General features: G+C 40.0%; 1 protein-coding gene across 1 annotated transcript in view; it reads left to right on the forward strand.

Moving 5' to 3' along the window:
- Positions 1-19,512, forward strand: part of PPARGC1A (PPARG coactivator 1 alpha) — a 252,579-nt gene extending 233,067 nt beyond the window's left edge. Inside the window, exons 12-13 of the mRNA XM_078678397.1 lie at positions 5,156-5,307; positions 14,847-19,512. Coding sequence (XP_078534523.1) covers positions 5,156-5,307; positions 14,847-14,950 — 256 coding nt within the window. The 3' untranslated portion in view covers positions 14,951-19,512. The remainder of the gene's footprint in view (positions 1-5,155; positions 5,308-14,846) is intronic.
- The last annotated feature ends 2,724 nt before the right edge of the window (positions 19,513-22,236 follow it).

A 22,236-nucleotide genomic window follows, 5' to 3' on the forward strand; every position in this document is an offset into this window, starting at 1 on the left:
TAGTATCCTCCTGAAGGTCAGCAGGTCTTGGGTCTGTCGTAGGCTCAGTGGGAGGGTGTTCCATGTCTTGGCGGCGAGGTGGGAGAAGGATCTCCCGCCGGTGGTGGCAATTCCTCTCTTCACCTGTCAGTATACATGACAATTCGCACATGATTTGCAAGTATTGGGGATGCCTACAATCTCAGACATTACAATATAAATGCATATTACATATTAATAAAAAAGAACTAATTCGTTGCTTTAACAGTTCTTAAGTATGCTCGCTAAAAATCATGTTTATGTATTTTCGCTATCAGCCTATGAAAGAATTTAAATAATTCGGGGTCTGTTTTGAAAAACATACATGGTGGGTCTTTGAGGAACGGGACATGTATTTGTTGATCCAGAAGGCAGTGGGTCACTGGAACCCACAACCTAAGCAGCATGCGTACTCAAGTGCAGACACACAACTTCAGTTTAACTCTGCAAGCACAACCTACTTAGAAATGCAGACATGGCCAGTGGTGGTTCAAAGAACTTTTCTCTGTGTAACTATAAACAGTGTGCACAAACGTCATTCTTTACCTACGGGTGCCTCAATGACCTCTCCTTCTTGAACTCACCAGAAACTGCCAACAGCTAATTAAACAGCTAATTAAATTATCATGAATAAAACAAGTCAACAAATAGTAAGCAATGGGCAGGTGTTCCCTGTAACCTCACCAAATATCTCAGACAAGGGCAAGGCTGCCTCACTGCTGTCCCTTTGCCTTTAATTGGACAAGCAAATAAAATTGAAGTAGCTGAAGTGAAGCAGTCTTGGTCTCCCTTTCCAACTAAAGATATTACTTGTCTAAGGAGACGCCACATGCTCTGATGACCTGATACATTCTATTCACAATGAACGGGGAGCACTATAAGCTCTTAACTCAAGTGATCCCTTTCAATCTGGAGGCTGGAACAGCAAAATATCAACTCACTGCCTTCATTGCAGCACTTCGGAAATTAGGTAAGGCCTCACTCAGAGAGCTGAGCGGGTGATGGGCTACAGTGCCATACACTCAAGGCAACGTATAAACAGCTAACAGAGCACCACCTCGTGCCTCACAAAAAGTGACAGATGCAACATGATGAAAGGCTTATACCCTTTTAAATGCAAAAGAAACAGCACCATATGGAGTCCGATTACCAGCCATGTCATTGCCAGTGGGGGCCGCTCTGATGGGCGTTCTCTAGGGGCGGGCACTCAAATACAACCAACAGCTGAACACGAGCCAGAATGAACAGATGGACAACCAGAAGGAACCCTGATGCTTCAATGCACAGGCAGGAGGAGGGGCTGTTGTATGGTGCGCCAGGAGGAAGCGTGAACATGTTGCTATGGCCAACAAAAAAGAATCACCTAGTGAAAATGCCTGGGAAGGAACCAAATTCCCAAAGGAGGGACAATTACAATGACTGCTCCATTAAAAAGGCAGCATTTCTGAATGACACAGCAAAGAATGAATGGCAATGATGTATGTGCCAAAAGTCCACAGGGGAGATACAGCATGTTTTGCAGACAGCGCATGCGCACTGCCTAGGCTAAATCTAAAAAGCACCCCAAGATGCTTTTTTAAGTACAATAAAGCCCACACATGTCCTTGGAGCATATGGGTGCTCTACATGTCCACCACTAGTTTTGAGGTGCCTTGCAAGAGGCCTTATGCCCATAGCTTTTCTTGGTTTAGCATTTCCAAAATAGTGATTTCCTAATTAAAAATCGCTATTTAGGAAATGCAATGCTGGCCCATTAGTGCGAATGGTATGGAACTTGCTAATCACCGTTTCCTAATAACTGTTTCTACTTTGTAGGAATAGCTATTAGGAAATCGATAATTTTAAACATATAATTTTGCATTTCCTAAATAGCGATTACTATGGACCTTCTGGGCCATTGTGGTGACATGCTTGACATACCATATATAAATGTGGAAGATGTCACCTACCAAATACTTCCAGTCTTGCCCTTAAAATGGGCCTAATTTAAGAAACAATGCTCAGTACACATTTGTTATTTCTAAAGACAGTGGTCCCTAGACAAGGGTTAATGTGAGTAAACAATAAGTGTGTCCCGCTATAATTGTTTCTTGCTTTATTTTGTATATATTTAAGCAACTGCATATTAAAAAAACCCTGTCTGGCTGGACAGCTGTAAAATATAGTACTGATTGGGTCTGTTTTTATTGTTTACGCACATTAACTCTTGTTTAGGGACCACTGTCCTTAGAAAGAACTGATTACCCAAGGTCCCTGACCAATAGTATTTGGGTTTCCCTTGTCTTTTATAACAGTACACATTAATGCCATATATCCTGCTTCTGGCTGGTTACTGACTAAGCATAAATTATTAAATCCAAGTAGTAGGATAAAATCACATTAAGCAGACATGCATATTGACATAGTCACTTAGGGCAAGGAAGTGACTTTAAAGGGCACAGTTATTACAAATGTGATTAAAAAATCGTAAAAACAAAAGTTGCTGCACTGTGGGGTGCAAGGATGAAAACACAGTTTTGAACCTATCTTAAAAGATATGGTCATGCTAATGTCATACCTCGTGCTGCCATTCAGTCAGGCGCGCTCCATTCACATACCTTTTCACATTTGTCTTAGCCTAGCCTAGGTTTAGTAACAGAAGGGGACTACACATCCAGTGCAAAGTACTATGCCTTAGAGACTAACTTTAAAAAAAAATCAGAATGTATTGCAGTGTTGAAAAATGTAGGATGAATAAAACATTTCTCCTTCATAGCGCCTGCTTCAGCAAGGTGTTTTTTTGGGCGCAAAGCCCTGTCTACCATAGTTGGTCGACAGGCTTTGTGTAAAAAACCATAGCTGGTGGCATTGCAACGCCCATGCACCTCCCATAAGATGCCCACTCAATGCAAAGTAGCCCAAGCAGCGCAAAGTGCTGTTTCATTACCTTACAGGCTACGTTACAACGCAGATAGCTTTGCACTGGAAAGTAAATAGGTTATCAACACTTTGTGCTGGTTTATGTCATTTTTTGTGACTTTGCCCAGGTGCAAGGTGTTGATGAATCTATCCACACATGCTTTTTTGACATAACAATGTTGAAATACCCATTATACTGGTCCCATCAAATGCTGGTAATGTGTTTTCCAGCTATCTCAGAAGAAAGGCACCTGTACGCATTTGTGGGTAATTGAACCACAATTTAATTGTGTCTCTGACGTGGAAACACCAGCACCAAGTACCATGGCAAGACATGTTAAGTCATCCCCCTTTCCTTGGCTAAACACTATTGTATTCTCCCATCCTCAATAGCCTGAATTCTGCCCTCCTCCCTTGGTGTCTATTGTAGCGTCATATCATCCTTCATTCTCTGAAGTATCCTGGGGTAGCCAAACACAGAATAACTCACAGTCAGTGGCGGCTGCCAGCAGTGGGGAGTGGTGGGCGGGCAAATGGGAGGTGGGTGCCGGTGCAAATTACATCAACAAAATTTCCGACATGGACTACATTATCGTAACTTTAAAATTGTAATGTAATGCACGTTAGCGATTTAGTGAACATACATTAAAAAACAGCAAAGAAAACTCACCTTGCGGCACACGTGCTCCCGTCTAGTGTTCTTCACTCCTGCATTGAAAACCCCAGGCAACTCCCTAAGCAGTCCTGGCGCTGCTCTCATGCAGCATGAGAACAACACCAGGACTGAACAAAGTAGGCTCTCTCAGCGCTCCTAAGAGCACTTGAGGCCTTTGTTTGGTCTCAACCCAGCTGGGTAAGGAAGCTGGGTTGGGAGATTTAAAGTGTGCATGTCTGGCTGGCCCTCGCAAGATGGCCGGCCAAAGGGACATGCGCACTTTAAATATAAGCGCCCTGCCCATACTTTCCATTTTAATTTTCAAATCTGGGAAGTGGAGGGCGACCCTCCTCCGCCTTAACGGTGGAGCCGCCCGTACAGTCAGTCTTTGAGTTGTCATCAGGTGTGATCTTCGCTCAGTGGCTCATGTCAGAGAGTTTTCTACAGTACAGTTTCTACTGTGTTTGTAATGGAATTCTTTCTGCTGGCGTTTACTCTCAGACATGCTTAGTTTTGTGTGCTTGAAAAAACACAGTTTGAACTCTAAATTGTTCAATTATCCGTTCATTCCAATTTCTGGCTTTCAAGATAATACCTCACAAAGTAAATTACTCCACTTGGATCCATTTTATGTACAGTCATCTCATGAATGTTTCAAGGTATATCTTGAAAACATGACCGGGTCCTTTTGGGACTAGTGTTGTCACCATGGTAATAGACTAATTACATGAATCGAGGCACATAATTAAATGTGTACTGTATATATCACATAGATACACACGTGCATGCAATGAAAGATGAGCGTCCTCTACCCTCCAGGACCTGCAACGCGTAAAGTTAGCACGATTCTTTTTTTAAACAAAAAGATTATACATAACCTTGGAGAGGAATAACTAAGGTGAGGCAATAGTGAACAAGACAGAGCTAGGTTATTTCTCATGGAATCTTATTAAGTGGCCGGTTATGTTTTTTGCTAAAGTCCCAGTGAATTGTCAGGTAGATAGTGCTTGCTCTGCCTTCGAGGAACTTAGCTACCGAGCAATACTTACCTTATATCTTGGCTTGTTTGTACAGATGAAAAAAGGTTATCAACTCGTGTGGAATGCTCAGATTGGCTCAGCCAATCATATTGTGTAAACCGCTGGTGCACTTGTTGCTAATCTGCTTTCTGAGTTCAGTGAACGTGTTACGGAGTGACGTATAGGTTTGAGGAACAGAATTGCACGCGTTTGCCTGTATTGCATGAGACGGGCTGGATGGGTGGTTATACCCTTAATATGTACATGATATCAGGTATTATTGTCTCCGGAAATAAACTATATGGAACGCTGATTGCAAGTAACACGAGCATTTGCCAGGCACTATTATTGCACTCTAGTAATTCCACTTTCTTTGCTTAGGCTTCAATTCCCGACCATGTTAACAAATAGGCAGTATATTCAGAACTTGAAGACTGTGGCATTCACTAGTCGCGAGGCTTGTGCGCGCAGGGCGGTATGTAGTGCCTCTTGGCTACGTTTACGCGTGTCTCTCTTCGTCGCTTCTTAACATATTCCCTTGTTTTTCTGTCTTCTCTAATTGCAGGAACAGCTACGGCTTTATCACATACCGCTACACCTGTGACGCTTTCGCCGCCCTGGGGAACGGAAACACACTGCGCCGGTCAAACGAGCCTGACTTTGAACTGTACTTTTGTGGACACAAGCAATTTTGCAAGTCTAACTATGCAGACCTAGGTATGGATTTTATCACGCGGGGTCCGGGTGTACGTCATGGAGAGATGAAAATGGAACACATAATCCTGGCAGACATGGAAAGCTAGCCTAGGTGTTTTTATGTACCTGCTGCGAAAGTGATGAGTATGTGCTAGGCTAAGCTTAAATGTGTTCTGCTTAAGGGAAAGAAAAGCACAAAAAAGAATTTGGAAACCTAATAATTTGCTTACTAAAAGGAAACTTGTACTCTTAGCACACAAATACACATTGCACAGCATTGCTATTATCAGAGGCTTGGACAGTGACCTGATTGGATGATTACCTGCCACATGCATTTGCAGAGAAATTTCCTTTTTGTCTTCCTTCCTTATAAACAATATACATAAAGCCTCTTTTTGTTCACAAGTGCAACAAAGACAGTGCTAGCAAAACATTTAAAACTTTGATAAAAAAAAAGAAGCAGTATCAGATCTCTTTCATTGAGGATTACAGATAAATGTCTCTCCCGGGTTCTGCAGTCCTTATTTTGAAGCTGTCCTTTCTGACTCTGGTTTGACTGGTGAAGTTTCCTAATGAGGGACAACAAATGCCCTTGAAGCAGATATCAGTGCACAACTGTATATTGTGGTAAGCCGCTGCCCGTGCAGGTAAGATAGGTGGGCGTTGGGGCCAGGTGAGAGGAGGGGGAGAGGTGGGTTGACAGACGATGACGAGGGAAAATTAAATAAATAATTAGTTTTCTCTCGTCATTATCCGTCGAAATCCCCCCTCACCTGGCTCCACTCCACCACCGCTCTTACCTGCACGGGCCGTGGCTGATTGTGGTAAATGGTGTGGTTCCTCACACTATCTACCTTGGCCTGTCGCCCTATTGTATCTGCTTTTGTTTCCCCGCTGAAAAAATACATGATTTCCTCTCAGCAATATCGTGGTATTCTCTACTTTTTAGGTCTGACTTGACAGCACAAGTTTCTTCATTACCTATTGTCTTAGGTTCAGGTGGGGTTTGACTCTTCCCAGAGTAGTACATTTCTCTTATCTCGTGCTATTGGCTATGGAGTGTTTGTATTGCAGTGCATTTGGGATCATTTTGCATACCAAAAGTACTATCAGTCATCACACATTTAAATCTTTATCTCCTAGATGCTTTGTATACAGGAAGCAATCATTTAAATTTGTTTTCTGCTGCAGCAGTGTTTTTTTACCTTGTAGTCAGGACTCTAGGTCAGAGCAGTTCTAAGGCATGGGCAAAGTGGGATCTGACCCTGGGCCCCAGCCTTTCAGAGGCCTTCTGATAGAGTTAGCTGTGTTCTGCAGAAATATCGTTTTCCTTTTCATTTATTTTTAATGTGATGTGTGAAAGCCTATTTCAGACATTTTTCAGAGAAATAAATATGTTTATGTTTCATGCAACATCCATCAAAAAGTTTCTGTTCGATCAGAACAGGACCTTACACATGATAAATAGGAGGGTGCCACAGAGAATATTTTCAATAATATTAGTAAGCTGCTTTTGTGTTACAATATTAAAACACACGTCACAATCCCTGAATCTTCGATGTATATACCTTTAGACTTGGTACCAGTGTGTCTGTGCACTGTAAGTGACCTAGCCAAAGAGGGCATGAAAGAGATGAAAATGGGTCAAAAATCTAAAGCTGCTGTAAACAGGGGCCCCAAAAATACACATGCCCCTGTACCTCCAGAATCCGTAAGATGTCGTTCCTCAAGATGCAAGCCAGTACTCTTGGCTTTGCCAATGCTTGTTTACAGCGGATATGATTGTTTCTTGAAACATGAACAGCAGGTGACGTCATAGCAGTGACAACAATGCTGCTGCCTGAGTGTGAGTCATTCCCATTGGGTGTGGAAACATAATATTGTGTACTGAATATCATTGAGCATAAATATTGTGTCCTAATTATCAAGGTACAAACTCGATCCCAGAACCTCGAAGGTTGAGCTCGGGACTGTTTGAACACGAGTCAATGAAAGATACAGAGTTGCATTCTATTGTTTATTAGCATTTATAGAGCACGCAATACCCCTGTTGAGGCTGCAAAGTGCTGAGGTGTGCATTGGGTTCCTGTACACCCTTCCGGAGTGCCTGGTTGATGTGATTTTGGACGTATTATGATGATGTATGGGAAGTGTGGGGTGAGGTACATGAGGCTGAAAGATGTGCCCAAAATATCGTGCAGTGAACGATGCTACCCACAAGCAGGAAGTATTGCAGAGAGTGTTAGATTATAGAACCAACGCTGCCACACGTGCTCAGCAGTAGAAGCATGTCTGAGGCATCCACTGAGTGGATAGTGTGTGGATTAGTGGCATCCACCCGGGTGTGTGTCTTACGGAGTCCACCCACAAGCAACAGAAGCAGCCCCAGTATGCACTATTAACCAACCAGGATCCGTTCCAAAGGCTCAAGTCCCAGAATGCACTGCTAAGCAACCAGGTTATGTGTGGTGTGAGGTCCACCTAGGAGCTGCAGAGGCCCAGACCTTTGAATGCACTGTTAAGCACCTAGCTCATGTACCGTGCGGGGTTCACTCAGAAGTGTCAGACAGTTAAACGCCAGTATGCACGGTTTCTAGTCACAGTATGTCGTGCGTGGGGTCCACCCAGGAGCGACAGAGGCCAACCACACCACAGTAAGACATGTTAAGCAATCATGGTATGTACTGCGTGGGGTTCACCCAGGAGCGTCAGAGTTCCAGTTCCTTGTATGAACACTTCAGCCACCATGCTCTGTACAGTGTGCTTGGAGAACACTATTGGATACATATGGACAAGTGGACAGATAGATAAAAAGGGAGCTATATTTGAGATCAGATGGGTCTACAGAGGACGAAAATGGGAAGCAATTACAGAATAAAAGTTACTTTTCCATATCCATTAGTAAAGTTGAAGTGATCTAAGAAGATGTCTGCTTGCCACTCAACCTGTTACAGTCGCGCCTTTGAAAGTAGAAATGCCTTGAGCTGCAGTGGGCCTGCTAGAGATTGTGTGGCATTGGGTGTTTGATTGCACACCAGCTAATTACAGCACGTGCAGCGGTGGGCTGGCTCACTTGATGATGTCAGCTCTATAACCACCAATAGGAAGAGTCTCTAGCAAAGGGAAACAGAATGACCCAGTATTCTGCTGGGTTCTTAGGCAATAGTGCACCAGTAGGAACGTGTGGTCTCAAACCAACAGCGTAGGAATCTCCTGCCCCATTTGCATATCATAACCCCAATACCTGTGTGTTGCTCCATTAAATGAGCTGCAGGTAATACTGCTCAGGAATTGATGGCCACAATCAAATACATTTCTATCCTTAATTCACTGAATAGAAGGGGCAGACATGGCCAGTTTGTGCTCTGGTATTTCCACAGCGAGAATTCAATGCAAATATTGTTTTCAGTGGAGGTGCTGTCACCTCCAAACAGATGATAGCTGAGATGTGCATTGTTCAGCATGCACGCTGAAATTCACTTCAAAGGCAAAATAGATAGTGCAGGGCTGAGAAATGCCTACTGACGCTTGGAAAGATCGAGAGCATGTGACGAAAGCCTACAAGGTGGCAAGTCATTTGTTCAAATGATAGCTGATAAAAGAGGAAAAAGGCAGAATGAAGTCTTGACTTGAATACATTTCTGCAGTTAGAAGGTCAGGTCGATTTCCTGCATCTCCAAAAATATCAGCGCAAGGAGTGAAGTGCCGGATTCACAATTAAGGAGTCTCAGCACCACCTGGAAGGTATTTTACGGCAGTGGTCTACCAAGTGGTACACAGGCTATTGGGTTTATTTGCCTTTCACCTAAAAATATTTTTTTTCGTGAGCACATTCATGTGGATTCCTATGGAAATATATGTGGGAATGCATTCGTGCCATTTACACCTGATGTGTCCGGTTGGCATCTATGTTTAAGTAGGGAGGGCTTGTCTATTTTTAATGTTATATTTCATCAAGCAGATGGCGACTTTTGATTTTGACTTTATTTCCAGGTTCCAGAAATTATGGCAGTGGAACACACTTTAAGTATATCTCCCTAAAGCCCCTATAAGATAGTAGCATTTTTTTGAGCCACTTTAGTTTTTAGTCACTTTAGGTCAGACTACTACAATTCTTACAAGTTGGAACCAGGATAACATAATTAATCTCTCATTCTCACATTTTACTTTTTTGTCCTAGTAGAACTATTCTCTTAGAAGCTTGAACATCAAACTCTACCCTTAAATCAATATACATTTAGCAAATACTTAGAAAAGTATTTAATGGTTGGATAGCCTTAAACCATGAACAATATATACAAATCCTCTGCATACGTTTAAAAGTAAATACATAAAGTTTCATAAAATATCACAAGGATGCTTGTCTTCATATTTTCAGATGTCTTTAATTCAAGACCTTAAGCCTTCTTAGCCAACACGTGTTTTGTCGCTGTTAGAGGGGATTACCCCGCGACTTCTTCAGGACTGAGGTCAGTTTCAGGTCCCAAGTACTAATGATGGCTCCCACCATTTGGTGGCAAACAATCTGATATTTACGAGAGATCTGTTAGGTCTGCGGAACCTCATGAACATGATATATACAATTTTTGTAGCATTAATTCCTCAAAAACTCCTGAACGGATTGATACGAAATCACAAAAGCACTCTTTGTGGAGCAAGATCTAGCTTTCTGCCAAATTTGGTGTAAAGACATTCAGCAGTTTGGGCTGTAGTTATATAGACATAGATATATATAGCTATATAAAATTGTCCAGATATGTGTAAGTGAAGTTTAATAAATCAATAATTTCCTATACTTACCTTCTTACCTTCACAATATTGTTATAGTCGATATGTTGGCCAGGATATTTTGACAGGACAATATTTTACTCCATGATATTCTGACATAGAACAACATATATGAAAATGCTTCTTATATGCTCCAGCACCTTTCTCAGAGAAAGTATTGAGCTCATTTATGCTAACCAATCATGAGGCCTAAACATTTTGAGGAGTTTTTGTATTTCTTTTTTGTGAGGTTGGCTTATCAAGGATTCTGTTGGAACTTTACCATAGTTGACGTAGCAGTCACTGGCAAGGTCAATGGGGCTAGCATGCATTTTTGTTACTTTTGAGACCCCATCTGAGACTAAAGGTAGGCTTTTGTAGTCTCTACAAAATAATTTCTTATTTCCAACAGCCTTTCTTGTTTGCTGTCTTCCAACAACAGCCTAGATCCCAACTGCCTATCTTTTCTAAAAATATAATATTCCTAACCTAGCTACCATTCTATTTCCTATTTACAATTCTATATTCTGAGTTCTTTTCTTGAAGTACCACAACACACTATCACAGACCACTGGCCTAAATCAGTGCTTGTTGGTTGTGACCTGAAGGCAGGATGGGAAAGAGCTGTCTGGCTCATTGAAAGGAAGTAGTCGCCCAACGGGGAGTAACAGGGAGCGACCAGATGTGTTGAACACCAGCAGAGGATGACAGCAGAATGTAAAGGTGCCAAAGGGCAAACTGTATAGCAGCAGCAGCCTGCCAGCAGTGTGACTGCTGCCCCTGGTCCTGCTAAATGTGTAAATAGCTCCCTCTGTTAAAAAAACAGAAGAGCCACTATGTTTGTTGTTCACTACAGGCACTTGGTGAGGGTGCAAGTAAAAACTCATGTTCAAGTCACAGAAAAATAGCACTGGTGATAGGTAGGACAGCCAGCACCATGACTGAATTCTTGTGCAAATGTGGTTTTTCTTGCTGATCCTGTGATACTTCAAAGGACAATTTTAAGGTCAAACTGTGCCATTCTACTTAGGTAAAACCTAATAGAGTAAGGTCTGGCTCACACACAAGTCCTGCACAGAGCATTAAAAACCTGTTGCTTAGAACCATAATGTAAAAAATGATTGCTTTATGTACAGACTACATGTATAACATAAATAATTAAACAACTGATGATGAAGTGTAGTTTTTAGGTGTGAAATGATTCCTCATACATTACATTTCAAACACCCCACTGGAGGCAGAGTGATACACCAAGCAACCAATAGCATGAGGGTACTGAGATGTACTCCTCTGAAGTGGAACCAAAGTCCACTCTGTGTATATATTAAAGAATTTTTAACAAAACATCTGGCGGACAGCTAATGCTGTCTGTAGCTAGACAAAAAAGTGAATATGCCTGTTCTTCCCCCTTAGCCTGCGAGGTAAGTTTTTTTGCATGTATGATCCAAACTCTCATCTGTCGAGTGCACAAATATCTCACCAGCCAGCCTTCTTTTTATTCAGTTGAGTGTGCCTTATAAGGAGCAGCAGGCGTAGTTATGCAAACATACAGGCAGGGCCATTGGAATTATGTGATTCTGCAGCTGGGGCTATTTTTTGCATAATAATGGATGTGCTGCATTTGCCACATAAGCCATCATCTTCTGTATATTCTGCAGATTTCAACAAAAAAAGAATTGTAGCTCACGCAGTTTAAAACACACTAAAACCGTGGCAGCATGTTTTAACAAACAGATGAGGGCTCTTTGCAAAGGCTAACTGGTCAAATTTCAGTTGCTTATTTCTGTATTTGGTTGTTAAACTGGTACTTATAAGGTGACATATTTTCCCAGGCAGTGTTACCATGTGTAAAAGCTATAAAATAGTGAAATAATACTACACAAAAAACTGCTGCATTATACCTCATAATTTGCCTCTTCTTGTTGCATGATTTAGTCAGTCCTGCCACATAATTTGGTGTTTGCCTGTCGTATACTTCCAGTGTCCCTGAATACAGGTCAAGATCTCTACAGCTATAAGTAAATATTTTGGCCCATCAGGGTTCTGCAAAGTAGTTTTTTTAAGTAAGGGGTTCAGCAAAATTCTCATCCTTGCAGGAGCTAATTATTCTTGTTGCTCTTGTGCTAATTCTTTGAGGTCCTTCTACCTGCTGCCCAGTATCTCATACCCAACACATCTTCAGCTCTCAGAGTTTCTCCTCCAGCTGTTGCTTACTCTTTGTGTTTAAGTTTTTATGGATTTTTCAATGGACATAAAGCAACATAACACTAAACAATATATTTCTCAAGGATTTAACTTTTGAAGATTTCAGCATTTTGGCCCATGATTACACTGCTCTTTTCTTTCCCAGAGAAGCAAGCACAGCATTATAAATATTATTGTGACAGGCAGAAGTGTCATGAGTGGAAATAACAAGGCTGTAACATTGTATGTGAAGCTTTTTCTTGGACTTACCATTCATCTTCCAAAAGTAATTTGCAGGAAGAAACGAGAGGCTTTTTCACCCATCACATGTTTTATCTCATGGGAGTTACAAGTTAAAGATTGGTGTTTTTGTCTTAGGAAAAAAAAATGTAAGAGTAAAAAGCTGAGAAATGGATTGGGCTAATAGTTGAGGCGTTTGTATTTGACTGAACATTCAGAGGAGCTAGAGAAAATGTAACGTTATAGTCCATAACAGTGCACTGTTGATAGTACAAAGTGTTGTTTGACAGGTAAAATAATATTATGTGCATGAGTATGTTACAATTTTCCCGTGGTTATATGTAACAGATTTGAATGGAAATGTCTCTTTGAACACCTATTTTCTGTAGCATGACAGACAAATAATGACAATAACAAACACAACATACTACCTACTCATTTTCAATACATGTATCTACTCTACATTTATTTTAATAAAACACGTTTTTATAAATATCATTATAGGGTTTATGGAAGAAAAATGTGTTTTACGGTATTTAACATTATTTTCAGAACCTATCGGAAATATTGCTACTATATCAAACTACAGTACCTTTCATTGGTGGCAGGGCCTTTACATCTCCAAAACTTCTTACTGCATTGCGAAGACTTTGGGGGTCATTAGGATGGCGGCCGGACTTTGCCCGACTGCCATCCTCGTGGTAATCGGGACCGCCCGCCATAAGGGCGAGGGTCCCGTAGGGACTATTAGGATGTGCCTGCCACAGTGGCAGGCACATCCTGTATTTTTAGCATTGTGGCGGGCGGTGCTCTCTGCACCGCACGCCACAATGCTAAAAAAGCATTTCAGCATTTGCATAATCAAAGCAGCAGGCACCGCGCGGTGCCTGCCGCTTTGATTATGCTAAGGCAGGGGGGTACCACAGGTACCCCCCGTGTGCACTCCCGTACTCTCCATCACTCTGGGGGCCCGCACCGGGCCCCCAGAGTGAAGTCTGCCTGCCTTTCCATGGCGGCATTGCCGCCACGGAAAAGCAACTGCAGACGCCCATCCAAATATGGCTGGCGGTGTCTGATAGACACCGCCACCATATGAACCCTTTCCGCCCCGGCCGCAAGGCGACCGGGGCGGAAAAGTGGCGGGCGGTGTTTGCCTCCGCTGCGGTCCCCCCCGCCATTGTAATGTAGCGGTGGGGAAAAGGGTGGCGGGCGGGCATTTCTGTCGGGCGGATCGCCACCGCCACCATGGCGGTGGCGATCCGCACGACATGGTAATGGACCCCCAAATTCGCTAAGACCTATAATATTTATAAAGAAAAACTCAATAAGGTAAAAAGAAGAAAAACTAACTAATTGCTGAAGTCACAGGTTAAGACACAGGAATTAAAAATGTGTGCTTCCTCCCAGTACACTTTGGGCACGATTTAGAGTTTGGCAGACTCGGTTCTCCTTCATAAACATGACGGATATCTCGTCCATCTTATTACACGTGTATTATACCTTATGGCACTAAGGCGGGCAGATTATCCATCACATTTTTAATGTAATGTAATGTAAGGTACACTTGTAACGCACGGCTGTCACCCAAAGGGTATCCTGGTGCTTAGATTACTGAGCAGCGAGAACAATAGAGACGGCACGGTCTACTCTCTAGGGAACAATCAGGTTTTCAATTCCTTCCTGAAGCAGGACAGGGTTTTCAGTTGTCTAAGCTCCAGGGGAAGAGCATTCCAGAGTCTAGATCCTGTAAAGCTAAATGATCCACCTCCTGTTTGCACTTTCTTGACATGGGGGACACAGATCAGGAGTAATCCTTCTATCAAACTCGAAACCAGGCCCTTTGTGTTTACTACTTATCTATCCGTAATCTATCAAACAATTTAAGTACCTTAACCTCACGTATTTTACTCAACGAGTACTCTAATAAATTTGGTCATACTTTATTGGGACGTATTCATCACAGAGGATGCAGCACTCTTCTCATAGCAACCAACATCCATCTCATGAATATTCATAAAAAATATTTTTCTTCTCAATCATTGTATATTTCTTCATAATAGTGTTTCTTGTAGAAGGTCGCTATTCCATTTGAATTGATTCAATTTCTCACCTGCACAGCCACTTGGTCTTAAAGGAACTGTAGTGTGATGGGAAATCCGGTGTTTAGTCATAGCTGTAGAGAGAAAATGACTTTCTGTTGACAGGTATACAATACAATTATGAGCCCACCATGGGTAAATGGTTTACTATATTACATCCTGACTCTATATTTGGATCAGTTCTATTGAGGTGTGTTTTACCTTATTGTTTTGGAATTCAGTTTATGCACTTCCAATTAATATGTGAATCGATTTTTGTTTTTAAATCAGATTCAAACTCAGATGACTTTGACCCTGCTTCCACGAAGAGCAAATATGACTCCATGGATTTTGACAGTTTACTCAAAGAAGCTCAGAGAAGCCTTCGCAGGTAACATGCAGCAGGGCTGAACACAGCGGACGGATGGAGAATACCTCATGGACAGTACGTCCATCAATAAGAATATTGAAAATCAAGCTAAGGAATTTCTCCTGATTTACACTCTGTTCTACAAAGGTTTACATGAACATAGCTGCTGAAGAGTGGAAAGACAGAACAAATGTCGAACAAACAAATGTGTTCATGGGTGTCAGATCCTTCGCTTTCCTTGGGATGATGAACATGGCCACTCCTTGTGTTAAAAAAGAAAATGAGGACAAAACACCTGACCGTATAATAATCACACACAGGAAACTGTGAAGGGAAGAAACTTCAGCATATGAAAAGTTATACTAATGTACTTAACATATAGTTAATCATAGCTATGATACAATGCACTCTTTTATATATATAAATACTTCTTTTGAGACTAAAGAAGAAAAATCAAGACTGAATCACATACTTAAAGTCAAACTAATGTTTTTAGAGTTTTGGCTGGGTGGGTGGGTAACTTAATGAAGTAGGATGACTTTTCTGCTGAAGACAGTTGACGTTTCTGAAGGTATGCTCCTCAATTCTGACACCCATGCAGATATTAAAAAGTCGACCTGCCACGTCAAGCTTTTAAAACGCCTTGCAAATGGTCAAATGTGCAGCTTGTTCAGCATTTTTCTTCTTGACGCGTGGATGTGGTGTTACATTAAGGCGAGAGCCAGGTATAACTACATTCTATCTGGGAAATGACCAGATAGTTTCTACACTACATTTGAATGTGTAGTTAAAGTATTTGAAAATGTTAAATGGAGTATTTTTATTTTGTGTATATACTGTATGACAATGTTCTTTATTTGTTACAGCTATGCACTGTAAATGCAGCCTTCTTTTGAAAAATGCAGACTTTTTCTTAATCAATAATATTTAAATGTAATTATATGAGGTGAACAATATTGTACACTAACATATTTAGGGAGCTAAATTTATGGTATATATATATATATTTATATATGTATATATACATATATATGTATATATATTTACATACATATATATATTTGATTGTAAAAAGACTGTGTGCGTGTGTGTGTGTTTCTGTGGAGTGTACAAATAAACGCTTTACGCACATTTTTCCCATTGAGGTGGGATCCCACCTATATATTTTGTCAAGAAATTTCCTCCTGCTCCCTAAATCAACACAAAATAGAATTATTTATCACTTTGACAAAATACTCTCCACACTTTGTGCTACTTGTTTTTATTTTGCAGTTTTGTACACCAAAATTGTTAGGCGAATCCAAATTTGTCATCTAAATTTTTGTAGAAAATAGTATAATTTTTTATGAAGTCTCTTATGGGGTAATCATAATATCTTTTTTAATATTTTGTTGCGCATCAACCTTAGTCTCAGAGCTAAGTTTCTGAGACCTTTTAAAAATACAATATTGATCAAATGCTTATGTGGTTTTAAACTTAGAGCGCAGTACCTCTGAAGCACTCAGATTTGTACAATGTATTTGTTTATGTGTGAACGCTACGTTCACGTATGAAGCCAGTAATCTTGTTGGCCCGGTTCTAGGATGGCAGCCGTCAGCCTATGCATTCTGTAAGAATATCAGATATTTCATTCCTTTGTTTACCAACGAAGACATATTTATCAGTTGCAGTTATCCTATTTATTTTGAATGATAAGATGACTAAAATATTTTTTTTAAATGGCCAGTGAAATATTTATACTTAGGATGCATAACAATTGTCAGACTGGAGTCAGGTGCCAAAGCTGGAGATGCCAGCCTGCACTGGGGCAGTGTGACACTGTGCACTAACATGGCCACCCGAAGGGCCATGACAACTTTCTTGATGGCATTGCTACTGTAGACAACTACTGTTTTAGGGAATCAAGCTTGTCACCAGAATGTGGAGTCTCTCGGCAGAAACAATTGCCAATGTCGCTCCTCTGAGGTGTATAGCTTAGAGTTCTACTGCTGTTTGTCGTTCAATATATGTTCATTTTTAATAGGTACCACGAGGCGTATCAAAGCTGCCCATGTCCAAAACTAATGGTTTTCCTTCTACAACTACTCCTGTAGAACTAAATAGATCAAAATGTTATTTATCAGAGGCCAATGCAGCTTTCTCTGAGCACTGCATTCATTTTTCACCAGCATATTCTTTTCTAATAGAATTCGCACTGTCTGTTGCCAGACACTTGCTTTCCCCCTTTTTTTATTCCTTTGCTTCCTTATTTCTATGTAAGTAGATAGCAATAAAATACGTTTTCAGGGGTTCCCTGTTACAGCAGTAACGGCTTTAATCTGCATATCTCATGTTCCTTGGTAGTTTAAAATGCAGGTATTTTAACATGCTTAATTCTGTGAATGCCAAATTAAAGTTTACAATTTTTTTCTCTTTCTGGATTTTGAGTATATTCTGTTGTAAAAAAATATTAAAAGCAATAAATTATTTTTAAGAAATCAATACTTAGTATATCATATTATGTGTTCAAGGACCAGATGCATTACCTATTTTGCCTTTAAACTTATGTGATTAAATGTTAAATACATTCTATTTTGCCCTGGATTGCTGACATGACTATATAAAGTGTGCAATTTTTTTAATGAATAGACATGTTGTTATGGTTTCGTTTTTTATCACTGGTCTGTGTGATAATCTTTCCTTGAAGACAGCTTTCCTCATTGCCCTTCAGATTAAAAATCACATGAATTGTTCCCAGGGCTTGCAATATTGTACTTGTACTTGCCAAATTTGCAGTGGTGCTGAGCATGTTTTTCCCTCCGAAACATTTACATTGATTCCTAGTAAAAAGAAATGTCACTTTCACAGGTTGACCAATGCAACATTGAATTATTGTACCCGTCAATCAATGCAAGTATATTTCAGGGCTAGTACATATTGCCGTTCATCTGTACAAAATTGCTCAACATTGGTGCCTTTAACAAGTCTTGGGCCTATGCTAAGTAAAAACACCACTGATTCCTTAATGCAATGAGCCACAGTATTTGGATAATAATTAGTGGACGAAAATCTAGTAAATTGGCAAACATTCATTTACGAGAGTGTGTTCAAGAGAAAACACACGCCTTTATATCGCATAACATGGGACACTGCAACGTTTGGCTAATATTTCATGTTTTAAACTTAGTGACACAAAATCACCATTAAAGAAGCAGGGAGGATAGTCGTTGCTTTTGGTCATTACCTGTACAAGGATATTGTTTATCCAAAAAATCTTGTCTGCGTCTGCCACAGCATATTCGGTTAAAATATATTTATTTTGTGGTGGCTCTGGTGGGTAAACTGTTTGTTCCAGGTGTGTGTGTGTGTTCGAAGTATGAACACAGTATAAAGATGGTCACATTGGCCAGTTTGGATGCCGTTAATAACTATTCGAAGTAGAGCATCTGACTGAAAAGATGTCAGACATCCAAAAATGAAAAAAAACAATGCTTAATAATGATACCACTCTTTTGAAAGGTTGCGGGTTTCGCTGTTGTTTAAAGTGGAGGACAATCCTATGACTAGCACTTTGTCCGTGGTCTCTATGCTAGGTTGTGCAGCACAGCTGCTATACTTTGGTTTACATGAATGAAGATTAGCTAGAGGAGATATAAACATTTCTTTTGGAGCAGTTTGTGGTAGTGCTGCTGCCCAAAGGGATCCATAGCATTATTACCCGCTGTATAAATTTGGCCGGCATAATGGGGTAAGCACCACACCTGCCTTACTGATGGTAGTACTAGCTATAGCAAATGGTGGATACTGATGAGGGCAAAAAATTATTTTTCATCTCAATCATTGTATATTCCTTCATATTAGTGTTTCTTGTAGGTAGCTATTCCATGTTAATTGATTCAATTTCTCACCTGCACAGCCACTTGGTCTGAAAGGAACTGTAGTGTGATGGGAAATCCGATGTCTTGTCAGAGAGAAAATGACTTTCTGTTGACAGGTATACAATACAATTATGAGCCCACCATGGGCAAATGGTTTACTATATTACATCCCGACTCACTCTTGCAGACTTCTAGGGGACAGAACCTCCAAGCAAGAACAGTGTGTGATGGGCTACTTTTGAGCATGATCTGGGAGCAGCACCGCAGGTGTGGGCCAGAGAGGAATGCTTGTGCTTCCAGGTGTCTTGCAGTTGGGTCAGTTGAAAAAAAACCAATTTGGTTTCAAAAGTGAAAACAAAAAAAAAAGTATGGTTTCTGATGGTTGTAATCACTGTAGTAAAAAAAATGGATCTATAAATAAACTGGAGTAGCCATACAAGATAATGTGATGATTTTAAATTATGTACCAGTGTGTTCGGCATGTCTTTGAAATCAGACATAGCTTCTATAAGGTTCGTAGGTGAACATATGTCAATGCTGATGAATGTATGCTCAGCAGCACATGTAGCCGCTAGGGCTGTCTACCGCTGGCTTTTCTACACTTGACAATTTTACATGTACTGTTCTGGTTTTCATTAATTGCATGACAACTCTTGTGATTTTCTTTAATATGTGCCGTACACACCCAGCCGCACTGAGCTAATAAAGGGAAACAAATGTTTCAAAGTCACATCTGATCCTTTTTTTTCTCACAGGCACGGTTATCTTTGACATGTGAGGAGCACCCTAGAGCATAATATGTTCAAGATATGTGTGTTAATATTTACATCATGGTTGTGTGATATATTCAGTGGTGAGTGCAGCACCTTTCTAATTAGCCTTATGATCAACAGCAAATACCAATTTGCTCCTGGTACCGTACACTTTCCCACATTTTCCATGCTTCTCTGTGTGTTCTCATCCAAACTCTACTCCTCACTAAATCAATTTCCTCTCCCTTATCAAATGGCAGAATGTAATTCAGAAGGTCACCGGTAGTACAGTAGTTCCTTAGAGCTTTGTAACATGATGACTTAATCCTTCGAAATATTGAATCAAAAGTGGAATTAATCCCTAAGGGGAAAGATCGTATATAGATTCCATGGACAGACACAGAGAATCCTGTTTCCATTACACAGCTCTATATTTGTTAATACACTAGCAAAAAGCGAAAGAGTTTCCTCAGGGAAAGAACATGATGCTTCCCTGAAGTGGCAAGGGCAACGTTTTGCTTCTTTTTGTGCATCATATCATTTTTATTTTTTTCTCACACAAAAAACATAGGTTAAAGATAAGTTATAATCTTTTCTCTCTTTTTGTCTCCCTTTTTATATAAAATCAAAAATCTCTCTATTCACTCACATATATTTCACAATAATGCAACCATTTGTCATATGTAATTACTTATGTAGTTTTTATTCTGTATTTTGCTTGCCTTATATCTTTACAATAAAAACGTATTTAACAAAAAAAGTTATAGTTAGGAAAACTTTCTTTAGGTTTGATTTAGAAACCCAACTTAAACTACACAAACATTAGAAATTCTACAATTATAGCTACATTTTTAATTTATGTTTTTAGTACCGCTTTCAAAGTTATATAAGTCATACTTGTATCTAGGGCTCCCTGTTTTCCTTTTTTACGGATTTTTACAGATAAATACAGACTGAAAACAATGTGTTTTCCGTCTGCATTTATTTAAAAAAGTGGATGAATACAGAAAATAATGCTTCTTTTAAGTGACTCTCTGTCCTGTCTTTCATGAATTATAGCCCATCCGCTGAGCAGATGGACAGCATTGGAAATTAAAAAACCAGTATAAAATGTCTTTAAATAACATACATTTGTAGTATAATGCCAATATTTACCAGTGGATATATTGTTATGGGATACTTGACAGCTTAAATAGCTCAAAATGACAATCATCTAAGTATGAGTGTGCATCTATCAGTTATATAATTTTGGAAATGCAGTTTTGCAACTTCATTTATACACAAAATACAAAATAAATATGGATAAATACAGATCAAATGGCCCAAAAATAAATATGGATAACACAGATGGAAATGTAAAAAAAAATACCATAAAACTGGGAGCCCTACTTATAAAACACATATATCATTTGTCATGAACCTGTAATCCTTGTAGTTTAGTTATGGTTCCAAGATGTTATGTTATATGAAATAAAATGATTCTTTCCACGTGATTTTATGGAAGCCAGTTCAACAGTTTACTATTGATGAGTTAGGATATATATTATTTCAATAAGCCTATAGTGCAATTCTTGCTTGCACTGCAGCACAATGTGCTGTACGTTTATGGCAACCTATGAAGGGATTTTCAATGGCGCTGTGTAATCATAGACATCTCCAAGATAGCTCAATTCGTCATACAACTTAAATAAAAAGAACAGGCCAAAAAGTTTTTTATCTTTTTCTCGGTGTGTTGGCTCTTTGACCACTTGATCAATAATTTACTTAGTATCGATAATATAGATATATGAGTAACATTTGCATAGAATGTGTTTTTGCGAATACTAGCACATTTGTTGTATGTTCTCAAAACCCAGCCTTAATTTGTTCACTGTGTTACCCCTAGAGAAATAAGTAGTGGCAAAGCAAAAAAGCCTGTCTTTAATGTGAAATTGCATGCCAATACAGACATTCAGAAATATTGTTTACATGTGTTGAAGGCATACATGCTGTTTATCACATTATAGTCTGCCTTACTGGCTTTGTCAATACCAAGAAATAAATAGCAAAATATTATTATTTTCTGTACAGAATGTGTTTAGAAGAAAAAAAAATTAAATGTGATGTACAGCGTGATGATTTGGGGCCAGATGTAGGTGAGGGACATTTACCGACTCATAAATACCGAATTTTACCGATTCGGTATTTATGAATCGGTAAATATGAAGGTGGGAGATGTAGGTATTTTTTAAAATAGAAATACCGAATCGGTAACATTCGGTATTTACCAATTCGGTAAATACCGAATCGGTATTTCCCATTGATTCCTATGGGCTGTGAAGCCCATAGGAATCAATGGGAAATACCGATTCGGTATTTACCGAATTGGTAAATACCGAATGTTGCAAGGGTGCAGGGGGTGTCACTTTGACACCCTCTAGCACCCGAAGTAAAGGCATGTGTGACATGTGGCACACAGACATGCCCTTAGGGCATGTCTGTGTGTCACATTGCACAGTGTGCATGCACAGATGTGCATGCACACCTAGATTCGGTATTTTACCACACAATATGATTGTGTGGTAAAATACCGACTTAAGTGCCTGTGACACTCTCAGGAATGTCACCTACATTTGGATTTACCGAATCGGTAAAATTACCGATTCGGTATTTTACAGAATCGGTAAATTTACCGAATCGGTAAACTTACCGATTCTGTAAAA

Source organism: Lissotriton helveticus, chromosome 2_2, assembly GCF_964261635.1.
Source record: "Lissotriton helveticus chromosome 2_2, aLisHel1.1, whole genome shotgun sequence".
NCBI lineage: Eukaryota > Metazoa > Chordata > Amphibia > Caudata > Salamandridae > Lissotriton > Lissotriton helveticus.